This window comes from Sceloporus undulatus, chromosome 2 (genome assembly GCF_019175285.1).
Source record: "Sceloporus undulatus isolate JIND9_A2432 ecotype Alabama chromosome 2, SceUnd_v1.1, whole genome shotgun sequence".
Taxonomy (NCBI): domain Eukaryota; kingdom Metazoa; phylum Chordata; class Lepidosauria; order Squamata; family Phrynosomatidae; genus Sceloporus; species Sceloporus undulatus.
In genome coordinates this window covers 132,375,315-132,388,830 of record NC_056523.1, presented here as the reverse complement: position 1 = coordinate 132,388,830, position 13,516 = coordinate 132,375,315, and the positions used below count along the sequence as shown (strand labels likewise).

Below are 13,516 nucleotides of genomic sequence, written 5' to 3'. Positions count from 1 at the left end.
GTCCAGGGAGACATTCACACTGCACAATTATAGCACTATGATACCCCTCTTTAACCACCATGGTTCCATCCTATGGAATCCTGGGATTGACTCTTTTTTTGCATGGCGGGGGGAATTTTAGGATTCCCAGCCATGGAGCCCTTCTGGTGCCTCTGAATAACTACAAATCCTAGGATTCCATGGCAGTTGAAGCAGAATCATAGTGTTACAACTATGTAGTGTGAAAGGGCCCTCAGTCTGTGCTACTCAAACTGGTAGTCTGTCGACCACTGCTGGGATGAAATCCATTGGCTACCAGTTCATAGCAAGTTTCCAAGAATGGGTAGTTTCCAGTTGTAGCCAATGGGTACAAATATGATACTGGTTCTTGGCACACAAGGAAAGAAGATCTGGTCCCCTGGACCAGAGAGCCTGAAAAACACTGTTCTTGGTGATTTGTACAATTATTGATGCTTCCTTTGGTAACATAAAAAAAGGATTGTTCTCCTTTTGTGGAAATGTACCCAATACGTATGTTAAGGAGCTACCCATAGCATTTCTTCCAGGACCTATAAGAACGGGGTTTGACCAGTATATTGGTCCAGGGCCCAGAGAGCCAAGGAAGGGCCTCTGAATTTCTGATGGACCTCTCCATCAGAAATAAAAGAAGCCACCTCACCCCTACCTCCACTGCATTATTTTACAAAGGTCACCAAACATTTAACATTTCAGTATCTCCATGTGTATTGTCACATGAGGAATAAAGCACTTACGAAAGTTTACCAATGGTCATATTCAGATGGCCTGAGATTAGCCATCATGTTTGATTGTTATGCTTTCATAAGCATACACCAAAAACTGTCTACTTTATTAAAATTTTATCATAACCATATTTTTCAACAAAGGAGGAAGAAGTAGAACTTTAATACTGATGCAATTTTATACCAAATTTAGACAACTTCAATCATTTATTAGGTTATATCATTATCTTTATTTAAAATGGAGGATTTAGTACTCATTTGGCCTCAGTTTTGATAGGAGCCCCTCCTGCAGGCCCAAGGAAGCCTTGTTGCGCCTTGCAAAATTCCTCTTGAAGGTCCTGTGTGAACACCAAACAACCCACTCTTACGGCTGTGGCGTAGTGGTTTGTGAGTGTTGAACTATGGAGTTTATCACACGGGGGGAATCCCATGCAAAAACAGGATTTAAAAAGTAGAAAAACCCACAAAAGCAGGTTGATTTTCACACACGTCGTTGTTCAACTTGTGTTAACCCGAATGGAAAGTAAACAAAACTTTTTACTTTCAGGATTTTTTACTTTCCCCCCAGTTTTCCTATTAAAACCTTTGATCCACAATTTAAAAGCTGATCTGCCAGAGAGCTCACCAAACTACAAATCCCAGTATTCTGTGGGATAGAGTAATGGGCTGCATCTACACTGCAGAAATAACCCAGTTTCAGAGGGCTTTAACTGCCCTGGCTCAATGCTAGGGGATTCTGGGAGCTGTAGTTTTATGGGATACTTTGCCTTCTCTGTAGAGAGCTCTGGTGCCTCAACAAACTACACTTCCCTGGATTCCACAGCATTGAGCCAGGGCACTTAAAAGTGCTGTTGAACCGGATTACTTCTTCAGTGTGGATACAGCCACACTTTTCCTGTCAAAAGCCTTCCCTGCATGCTTTAAATTAAAGACTGTGGTCCAAATCCCATGGCAGAAATAATCCACTTTGAGACCCCTTTAACTGCCCTGGCTCAGTGCTAGGGAATCCTGGGAATTGTAGTTTATTGTGGTACCTGAGCTCCTTAACAGAGAAGGCTAAATGTCTCCCCAAACTACAGCTTCCAGAATCCCCTAGCCTTGAGCCAGGGTTGTTAAAGCGGCCTCAAACTGGATTATTGCTGCAGTGTATTTTGAACCTCACTTCACATTATATCAGTTTATCTATTTGGGGGCCATGGGGGCAAAAAAAAGAGAGAGAGTTTAAAAAAACCAGCTAAGCGAACTACAAATCCCAGAAATCTCTCTGGGCAGCTAACCACCAATGTCGACCCATTATATCCACATGGGTCGACATTGGGTTAGCTGCCAGAGAGCTTCTGGATTTGTAGTTGCTAGCCTGGTTTTTTAACACTTCTCTCCTCTCTCCTTTTTTTTTGCATTACACACACCACACACATTATATACACACACACAGATATATAAAATAAAAGATGCAAGGCTAAAATAACAAGAAGTATATATATAATATATACAATACACTTTTCTTGTCTAGTTTAGCCCTTGCATATAATCTATATATATATATACACACACACACACACAGAGTATCTTGTTCTGTGCTCGCTTCGCCCTCTAGCAAGGGGAGCCCGCTGTTGCCAAGATGTCCCCGAGGAAGGGCTTGATCTTGATCTGCTTCCAGCCAATGCCTCCCTCGCTCCCTCCGCGGCGTCAGCCTCCATCTTATTTGTTTGTTATATCTGAGGCCGCCAGCACAAGAGCAGCAGCAGGAGAGAGGAGGACGGGGATAATAAGAGGGCGGTTGGCCTCGAAACCCAGGGAGCCCCAGGAGGAGCTCCTGCTGGCGTCATCATGGAGAAACTGCGGAAAGCCGAGCTAAAAACGTCCGCCTTGAAAGCCTCGGCGGGAGCTCGGGCGGCGGCTGCATAGCCAAGGCAGGCCTTTGAAACAGACCGCGGCCCGGTCTTCCTCAAGACCAACGCCAGGCCACAGGGCTCCAGGCTCCCAGCTCCCTTCCTTGGCAACGCCTCCCTCCCTCCCTCCCAGTTATTCATGCGCCAAGGAGGGAGGGAGGCAGGCGGAGGTAATGGGGGTGTGTGTATGTGTGTGTGTGTTGTGGTACTTACGTCATTCCCTTGAGGCATCGAATATATCTATCAAGAAATAAAGGGCTCAAGATGATGATCATGATACCCGTAAGGTTTCATATACTGTATTTGTGAGTGTGTGCATATATATAAAACTTGAGTGTGTGTGTGGGTGTTGTATAATATATTGGATCTTTAGATCATACTCTCATGCCCCCACCAATCCCCTGAGGTTTTCCCCATCACACCCTATCTATACAGTCCTCGGTTTCCTGTGTTGTTGTGTGTATATTATCTATTGTGCCTTCCCTTACTCTACCCCCTTGCATTCCACATATAAAAAACCTGATTTCCTGTGTGGGTGGTGTGTGTTGTACTGTCTCCATAGTTCCCCTCCACCTGGGTTTCATATCTTCTCGTATATGTGTCGTCTCCCCACCCCGATAACTTCCCATTGACGGTTTCACCACACGTCCCCTGGGTAAGCCTGGGTAAGACCCCCCTACCCAGTCCTAACCTGTGACAGTGGTGTATACCACAGACACACGTGGTATTTATATACTTATTTAACCCTCTCGCTCTCCTCTCTCTACTCCCATATCATATCTATAATAACTCCTGTGCTAATGGTAGAGGTGGCCTTACCCAGGCTTCGCTCCCTCAGGGGAATTCTTTGTTGTTAACTACCCCAGTCGCTCTTGACTCATGGCGACACGGAGGATAAGACATCTCCAAGTCTCCGCCGCTTAGGTCCTGTCCCAACTCTCCCAACCCCCTAAACTCAGACGCCAAACTCTGCATGTGGCCTTCTCAGGGTGACCATATGCAAAGGATGACAAGGCACCACAAAATGTAGGCATCCAAGACAAATGTAGGACATGGCAAATAAAGCTACAACACTAATGTAAATATAAATTCATGCTTTTCGTCATTCTTATATGAGATTATTTTGAAACTCCCTTTGGACAGAAGGTTGCTATGTAGGACATGCAGGATGTTTAGTCATCTGGTGTGTCGAACTGCATTATTTCTTACCCTATAGATGCACCCACAGAATTGTTGTGACGAATGAAATGGTTAGGAAAAGAAATGGTGTATTCCACCTTGACCTCACTCAGGATAGATACAAATAGTGTAAAGTTACATGTTAACCATTCATAGATGTCTATAAATAAAATATAAGAATAAAGAAATAACAGTAAAACTATAATAAGAAATCAAAATGGGTTTTCTCTTGCACAGATCCTTCATGCAGCCAAAACATCCGCTCGCCATCGAATTGTACATGTTTTCATTTTTGTCCAGGCCAGGACCATGTTTGAGGTGAGATGGCCACCTGAGAGCCATTCAGCAGACCAAACACAGTGCGGGTCCCAAGCCAATTAAAGTGATGGATCTCCCGGAGGTGGAGCAGCCTTTGCTATGGAGTACCTGAAGATGAAGAGTCTCAGCAAGTATGTTGGGGACGGTGGGAGGCCAACGGCTGCCTTGCAGGATGTTTTGCTCCTCCTGGTTTACGTCTGTGTTATTCGCCTCTTAGTGGCAGTTCTGTACAAGGGCCCAGCTTTAGTATCTTTAAATAACATCTCCCTGGAAATATGTAAATAAATTCGAAGGAATTAACAAGCTTGCATCCACATCATGCTGTGGATGACTTAAGTGAAGTTATGCCAGCAAGGAACTTCTCCCTTTACTTGCGTCAACAACATGTACTCTGTTTTGTGACAATTATAGGTGTCTGCCAAGAGCCTGAGAATTCCATACTATTTGTGCAGATGTTTTGGCAAGATTGGCCTCTTCCAGCTTACAGGCCATTGGCCAGCCTTCTCACTTACACAAGAATGTTAACATCTATGAATCTTTAAATTAAAGGCTGATCTTGTTTGATACTCAGGTGATTTAAATGTGTATGCATAGCTACTGAGAGGTCACTGATACCACTGGCATATTTATGTAATGGGCGTGCTGATAAAGAAGATAACGGCAGGGCCATCTTTTTCAGAAAGGCATGCAAAACTAGAAGTTAGCTATTGTGGGTTTTTTAAAAAAGAAACCATGAGCAGATATTAGAGCCCTAGTCTAATTTCAAAGATTCTGCATTCAGTTGTTATAAGAGTGATCTTCCCTCCCAGTGGGTGGGAGAAAGAGGGAAATTAGAAAGAAAGAAAACCCCCAATTTCTGTACACTATTAGCTTAGGCCCCACCTAGCCCTGACAGGAGTCTTTTGACAGTAATCCTAGGGATACACTTATCATTTTTGAAATATGACCCTCAACATACTTTACAGAAGTTCTTCACTCCTTCATAACATTTATTCCCATTATACAGATTTAAAAAATTCTACTGAACTATGAATTTTTCTAGGTTCCCTCCCCCATTTCAAACATTCCCAGTGGGGCAATGTCCAATTGTTATGTGAATTGTTGGAGCTTGGAAGCACTTAACAAGTGTATTGGAACACTTCCAAGAACATGTGCAGGCAGGCTTGTCCTTTATGGAAATGAGTTATTGTCAGATTGCACAGAATGTGATGTTGCCTAAGGGATCGCACACTAATCCAATTCATCTGCTTGTTCTGGGCTCCTCTCCTTAATGGCTTTTCCCTCTCTTTCTCAACTTGAATCATTGCGTTATTCAAGTCCACTCAGATATTACAAAAAGCCTAGCCTCATGACTGGTTTTACAACATCTGGCCATATTAGAAGACTTTCATGTTTAAAGTCTTTCTTTAATCTGGGTTGTCTTGTGATCATATATTGTACAGTCTGGAGTTTGGGAAGATAATATATGTATATGGAATGTGTGTGGAAGGACTACATGAAACTACTTGTGTTTTCTACATAGCAAATGTGATACTCAAACGTCTAAAACTGGGAATGTGCATGATATTTGTAATCATAAAATGTTATTGACCCCAGCAAGAAATGTAAAAAAAATATATTGAAATGACTTGTTTTGGGCATGGAAAGCATAGCCACTGGACATTCACTAAGAAACTTACAAGGCAAGCATACATGTGTACTGATTAAACACAATCCAACTAAGTTCAAGGAATTTACCTCTATGTATATATGTAGCATGCATCGTTTCTACCTTTATTCTGATTCATCATATATGTGGCTGTTAAGAATTACCTAAAAACCATCAGATTTCTGACACCTACGCACATGTCCAAGACTTTGTTCAATAAGCACTACTTATGTGAAACCCATTGGGTGACCCGAGTCACATGATCTCAGCCTCAAGGAAGGCAAAGGCAAACATATGTGAACAATCTGCCAAGGAAAATCCCATGCTAGGTTTGCCAGAGGATTGCTATAAGTCAGAAATGACTTGAAGGACACACAACAACACAAAATATGTGTCGCAACATCGTATTGACAGATAGTATTTGGCTTGGTGCACTTTCATTTGTCAATAAACTAAATCAAATTCACTCATCTCAGATATCTGATTCTCCAGGACCCAAGAACCCAGGGAGGGGGGAGTAGAGGATTCAAGTCCCCTACTAAGACCAGGGTGGGGGAGCAGAACCACTCTCCCAGATCTGGCAAAGTCACCCACCAGACACCCCATTGTAGTTTGAGCGTCTGCTGGAATTATCATCCAGAAGTGCCATAAATTGATGAAGCACTAAGAAACCTTCAGACAGTAATTATCACTGAGCTTTCCAAATCCCAGGAAATAAAGAAAAGGGTGCATAACCTTATGCATACTAATGCACATAATGTTATGTGTGCACTTACTGAGGGTGAAAGTAAATCAACACATGGACTAGCTTCTAAATACATGTGTTTTTAGGAGTTTCATATTTAAGGATGTTTGAATAGCCATGGATGATAAATGTAATTTGCCCTCCTCGTGGAAGCACATGAAGAGGCAAAATTAGTAACAACCTGCTTACCAATTGAGCCACCCCTACCTTAGAACAGTTCTGGGATCTCTGATTCACCTCTATAGTAAGTTCCTTTTGATTTTAATGTCTTAATGTTAGTGTGTTGTGTTTGTGAGTAAAATACTGTATTTGTTTCTCAGTTAAAAAACCATGTTAGGATCGTTTTTGATATTCTATGATCTAATGCTTGGGTCTCCCACCCCCCCCCCCCCCAGATATTCTCAAACTTGGGGAGCAGGGTAGCAGATCTCACCTTTACAACCAAAGACTTGGAGATACAATAAGAAAGAAGAAAACAGAGTTGTAAAAGTATTGGTATATATAATATTCTGTACCCATTGTAACTATCTAATTGCCACTCCTACATGAGCCCTAACTCAATCTCATTTTGAGCAAATGAGTGTGCACTTAATCACCATTACATTAATTTGACTTAGAACAGTTCTTTGTATGAAGATGTTAATTAATCCAAAAATTAGAGTGTGTACTTAGGCAATTTCCAATCTGCCCCCCCCCCCCATCCTCGTTGTCCACTGATGATCTGACCTTTCTCATATATAAATCACCACCACAGCAAAATTTGCATAAATATTTATTCCCTATAATATTCAAGTTTGTTATTTTACTTCCATTTGGTTAAAAAATTGTTTAAAAGTTGCAAAAAAAAACAAACGTTTCCAGCACAATCTTTTGCATGCCTTTCAATTTAAGTCCCACTGAATTCAGCAGGACTTCATTCAAGGAAAGTGTGTTTACATTTGTGCTTTAGGATCTAAAGCTGAAAATACTATAGCAATTATCTGGGCGTGAGCCTACCGAATAGAGTAAGATTTATAATAGGCATTCATAAGCTTGCTCTATAAGTAGAGAATCTATTTTCACACTTGTGCTCTTAATTTAAACCGTTTATTTTATTAAACAGGGAGAGGGGCAGGTCTTTTTGCAGGCCTGACAGAACCTCACTATGTGGATAAGTTTGGGTTCCATACAGTTACGTGCTGTGGTTATATAACTCAGGTGAGCGCCAACTTTGCATATCAAATTCAGAAAAATGATGTTAATGTAAGAATAATTATAGACTTTGATTTATAAGTAGTATAGTTTAGTAAATTTAGGCGCATTCATACCACCTGAAAGGGCAGGCTGGATGGTGTCCGTTTTAACTCGGAGGTTTACTGGGCACGAACCCTAGTATCGGCGGTGCATGTCATGTTTGGCCCATCTGTCCCAGGCCTTTTTTATTTCATTTTCTACTGAGCCATCAAAGGAATTCTCTTCCTAAACAGGCTCAAAACAGATGACCAAATGAACAGTTTCAAGCCACTACTGGAGGGGGCAAAAATCAAACAACGCATGCCCCAAAGCACCACAAGCGTACATGGTAACCCCGGGTTACGAAAAATAATTCGTTCATCCGCCCGCTTCGTAACCCGAAATCTCGAAGCGAAAAAGCCATAGGCGCTAAGGAAGGAAAAGCCCGATTTGCGCGAAATAGCGCGAAAAGCACCAAAAAATTTTTCGTAAACCCGAAAAAAAAAAAAAACCTTCGTAACCTGAAACAGTTTTTTCCTATTGATTTTTCCGTAACCCAGAATTTCGTAAGGCGGTGCTTCGTATACCGGGTACCCTGACTCCAGTCCTTGGACCAGAAGAAAAAAGAGCTAGGAATCTGGCTCCGCAGCACAAAGGTTAGGTCCTAGGCCACCCAGCCTGCTTTGAAAGCAGGCCAGCGGCGTGGAATCCCGACCTGCTTGCAGCTGGAACAGACTGGACGTCTTTCCATCTGTCTGCTTACCCTTAGTTATTCAGATCAGAAATGCCAAAGGCAAGTGCCATTAAACAGAGTGAATATAAGGAAAAACAAGGGTATCTTAGACTGATGAGGTAACTGAGTTATACCATGAAAAGTGGGCATTAAATTTGAAAGTATCTAGTAAGTATAAATGTATAGTAAACCTGTTTAATGGTTAGACAACCATGTTTCTCATAAATGACCTATATAATATCTAAAGCTGTTCTTGCAACTAGGTAAAACACACAATGAGAAATGATCCAGTTTGAGACTGCTTAACTGCCCTGGCTTAGTGCTAAAAAATCCGGAATTGTAGTTTATGTTGCACAGAGCTTTTGACAGAGAAGAGCTAAACAATCACACAAAACTACTACATTCCCAGAATTCCATAGACAATTGAGTAGGGCAAACGGATTATTAATGCAGTGTGTTGCACCCTTATTGATACGCAACTGAGGCTTCCCATTTTGTGTGTCAAAAATGAATCATATTTGAATAAAAGGGCATTGAAAGAATTAGCCAAACGGTGAAGACAGTAATTAAATGCTCAAAAGGAGCAGCATTTTACTCTTAGCAGGGTAGTGAAGTGTGTGGGGCTAGGGGATTGCATGGCTCTCAAGGAATATAGAAGGCCACAGACTGATTTTTTTACAATTTTTTGTTGTTCTTACACTGCCATAACCACTTTAGAGCATGGAACGTTTATCCATATTTTGGTTAATGCAGACCATTTAGTTAGGAAAGACTTTTACCACGAAAATTAACTGAAGTCAGCTTCTGGTTATTCTTGTTAGGGGAAAAAAAGCCCTAGTGTTCTAAAAATGACCGAGACAAAAATAAATAAATAAATAAAAATGAAGAAATACCCCATCAACCAGAGATGTGAGAAGAAATTGATTTTAAAAATATTGTCTCGAGGAACCTGGTGCCACACAAATGGCCCAGGGCCACACTTTTCATTGGTTTATAGCAAGTTTGGGGAGACGCTGATTAATTCAGAAAACACATCCCCAGCTGTGTTGATATAGGCTGTTTCCTACATATTTTTATTTTATAGGTAATGAAGGCAGAGTGACGCCCATTTCTTTATACGTCATCGCTCCAACTCAAATGGATTTGATGAGAGAGATATGGAGACAAGAAAAAGCAAATAGAATTGTAGGTCTCAAACTAAATACCATGAAATGCGAATAGAATGAAAAAACAAGGAGACAAAGCTGCATCTACAATAGTTCAAGGCCCCATCACCACTACAAAAATAATCCAAGATAATCTGGTATAAATCCTGATGTTCACAACATCCCTGCATGTATTTGGTGCACTTTTTACAAAAAACTTACTTAACCAAGATATAATACATGGAGCCTCGGGTACGAAATTAAATTTTGTCCGCCATTCCTTTCTATCCGAAAATTCGAACCGAAAACACTTTTAAGTAGCACTGGAAAAAGCCTATAGTGCACTTTTGCAGCATTTGAATTTCGCGCCGAAATGAATTTCGTAACCCGAAAAATATTTCGTAACCCGAAACAGTTTTCAATCAACTTTTTTCGTATCCCGGAAATTGAACCCGAATCAATTTCTATCCGAGCACACTGTATGTTTTTTCTGAGTTTCTTGAAGATCCCAGCATTGATTTGCATGATCAACATGTGAATAAACTTCCTATTGCGATCGTTCAAAGAAATGGAAGCGGTGCCCATTTTATCAAAAACGATGCCATGTGAATAACACAAGGTTAAAAATGACTTGGAGACATTTGGGAAACAAAAACACATAATGAACAACAATACCGATATGCACAGTATGGGATCTGCATCTCATCGGGAAAAAACCAATATGAAATCCCACATAAGATCACAAGTGCAATAGCATATCATTCCCTTCATGTGAAGAGCTTCCTAACACATTGAGGTCCCATTTGAACTGCCGACAGATCGCTCTTTGCAAAAGGATGTTCTGTAGTCCCAGGCAGAGTTTAGGAGGTATGACTGGAGCATATTACTTTTTATTCTTGGACCATCTTCCAAGTGCATGTGAAATATGCAGGATACAGAAGGCCCATACAGACAGGCCAAATAAACCACTCGGACACTTTGGAGGTATCTTTTAATGACAAACGATCTAAAGGCCAGAAGCGCACCAAACGCGCTCAGTCTTAGACTGGAGCATGGCTTGGTGGTTCTGCCTCTAAGACCAGGCATCATTTAAACAGCACACACCTGTCATAGGGCCAATGTAATGCAGTTGGGGTGGGGTTGATGTATCTCCATAAAACGCAGAAGGAGTAAGAGGAAGCCCGGGTGAATGCTCAACAAACACTTTCCCAACACAAATACTACTTTCGATTTCCCACATGGTGTTGTTACTCAGACTGCACAACCCACCGTAAAAAGTCTAAGCTTAGGAGCATCGTCTCCCTTCCTGCTCCAGCTCAAATCATTCAGTGGCCCGGATAATGTCCTATGGGCCAACAACGCTCTCTAAGTCCCAACAACAGAATGAGGCCCAGGTAAAATCACAAGGCGGGCTTGGTATGGCTCTCATGACTTGGAGACCACAGAAAAAAGAAAACCCCCACTCATATGATCATGGAGCACCGCATCCTGCTTCGCCCATCTACCTCATAGTGTGGCGGTTCAAGTCATCAAGTCCAAGCGTCATGAACCTTCCAATACTATCTCTCCTCATACATCCTATCTACCAAACCAGTGTCTCTTAGCGCATCCCCCTCATCCTTGAAGCCCGTGCACCTGCTCCATCACCGTGGACCACCTCGACAGGCCGAAGTAGCTTTATTTTGGCCTTTCTGCCGGACTTGAGCCATAACTTTTCTTGCCTAAATTCGTGTGACTCTTCATACCCAACACAGTAGGTCCAGACCATGAAGATCATATCTCCACATACGAACTTAAGCCCAAAATCTTCAGGAGAAGGCTTATATCCGTCCCACCACCATCAAGGCTTGCTTGGTAAGACATGCGAACAGAAGCCTTCTTGGTCTGCCCACCTCTGAACTACCTTCTGCGAGGTAGGTTGGCCTCCCCGCTAGCCTTTAATGGCAATAAAAATGTTCTTACAGGCAGGCTTTTATAAAACCATGAAGGTAACTTTATTTCGGTATATGTTTAGATTATTTTAATTCCGTATAGGTTTTAATCTTAATTTATATACTTTTTAAGTAGATTATTTAAATTGTTTTTAAAAATTTTTATTAACATTTTTATTTGATGAGGACCTTTGTACCTTATCGGAGAAAGCGGTATAAATATGAAATAAATAAAAATAAATAAACATCATTGCCTGTTGACTTTGGTACACAATTAGAACTGCATTTCACACATGACAGTACAATTAACTTAATACATTACACAGTTCAAACGAACTACAGCCTTGCCCAATTTTAAGTTTAAAGGCAAATAAAAAGTAAGGACCTTGTTTAATTAAATACATGGCAGCAACTCCTCATTGAAAAACATCAGTTTATTATTCATTCGTCTATAAAGGGCACCACACAAGAACTAAAACAAGAAGTACATGAATAAAAATAGTTGTAAAAAAGTTAAAATAAAGTTAAATAAGCAAACCAAATAAACACCAGTAATTAACAAACAATATAAAGTAATGTTTTGGTGTAACAATAACAACTTTGGATTGATAGTGGAATTCAATCCATAACATTAAGTTCTCTCCACCCGGTCCTGAGCTTCCCAAAAAACCTGATCACTGAAGGTCAAGAACCCCATTTTGAAGTGTATGTGGAACAGAGGGATGTGAAGGCTGGTAAATTCAGTTAGCTGCCTTGCCAAGCAGAACAGTGAAATTTGTTTGTGCAAACATCTCTGGATTTAAGGGTTTCTTTTGTCCATTCTGCATGGTTAAAGTAAAAGGATGCCAAAGCATTTTATTTTTTGGAAGACTGAAACACTAGAGACTTTAACAGTGGCCATGTACTTATAGGATTACTATAATTCTCCACTAGAGATCTACTTTTAGGACCTCAGTCAAACATAAACACAGGAATCCACAGAATTCAGCCATTGCAAGAAAAATGAAATCATAGTCTGTAACTTGTATGAAAGGCTGTACTTTATATATTTTTATTTTCAAATAGCAAGGAAGAACATTTGGAAAACAAATTGCATTCAGAGTTAGAAGTCAAACAATACTTATCTCTGGCAAGTGACAATGCCTTTGAACTTATTGATGATCCATGAATGCCTTGGAGAGGGGCAGTAGAAATCGGGTTAATTTAAATGACCCAAAGACCTCGCTCCTTGTCGACCTATCCGACCTCTGTGATGCCCTCCATACTCTCAGGGAAGGCTCCTCCTCCTCTTATTTTCCTACTATTCCTTCCGCTTTCATCTGTGTCCCATCAACCTGACTAACCTCCTGTATTAGAATGGAGTTTCTATAGATAAAGCCTTCAGTTTTGTTCTCCAAGCCATTTGTGTCTTTGCGCTATCTGCTGCATGTATTCTCTTTCAAGATACTGGAGGCTCAGAGTTTATACTTGTGTTACCTACTTGTTCTGACGAAATCCTAATCCACAGAGCAACTACGGTAATGTTAAACTTATAATTTTATACAACCAGAATTGTTTAAAATGTGAAAACTGAATGTTGCTCAACAGAGCTTTTGTCAAAAACCTACTCTGGATACCTTGTGTTTTTCTGATTCTAGCATTATCAAACAGGTAAAGCAAGGCGAGAGAAAGTAGTTTGTTGGCAGACTACTGCCAAATCATGCAGAACCCAATAGTTGTCCAGATGTACATAGGCCCATGGTTGGTCTTAAAACATGGATGGGCATTGCAACGGTGTGGGGAGCCAGGATCAGCACCCCCCCCCCATTGAAAGCAGGGGATTACATCATATTTGCCTTTTATACTTAACCAAAACGGAGTGTGGAAGTCAGGAAGCACTTATGCTTGCCATTTTGTAGATACAGCAAAAAAGTAGTGATTAGGAGAGGGGGGCGCTCGAGGTTTGGAACATGTTTTTTGTGTTCACAATGATG

The 13,516-nt window shown here is 41.1% G+C and overlaps 1 protein-coding gene across 1 annotated transcript in view; it reads left to right on the top strand.

The window, feature by feature from the left end:
- Nucleotides 1-2,570: 2,570 nt before the first annotated feature.
- FN3K (fructosamine 3 kinase) overlaps nucleotides 2,571-13,516 on the top strand; it is a 23,010-nt gene continuing 12,064 nt past the window's right edge. The window contains 5 exon segments of the mRNA XM_042453733.1: nucleotides 2,571-2,764; nucleotides 4,148-4,200; nucleotides 4,203-4,274; nucleotides 6,918-7,005; nucleotides 12,725-12,729. Of these exon segments, the coding sequence (XP_042309667.1) occupies nucleotides 2,571-2,764; nucleotides 4,148-4,200; nucleotides 4,203-4,274; nucleotides 6,918-7,005; nucleotides 12,725-12,729 (412 nt within the window).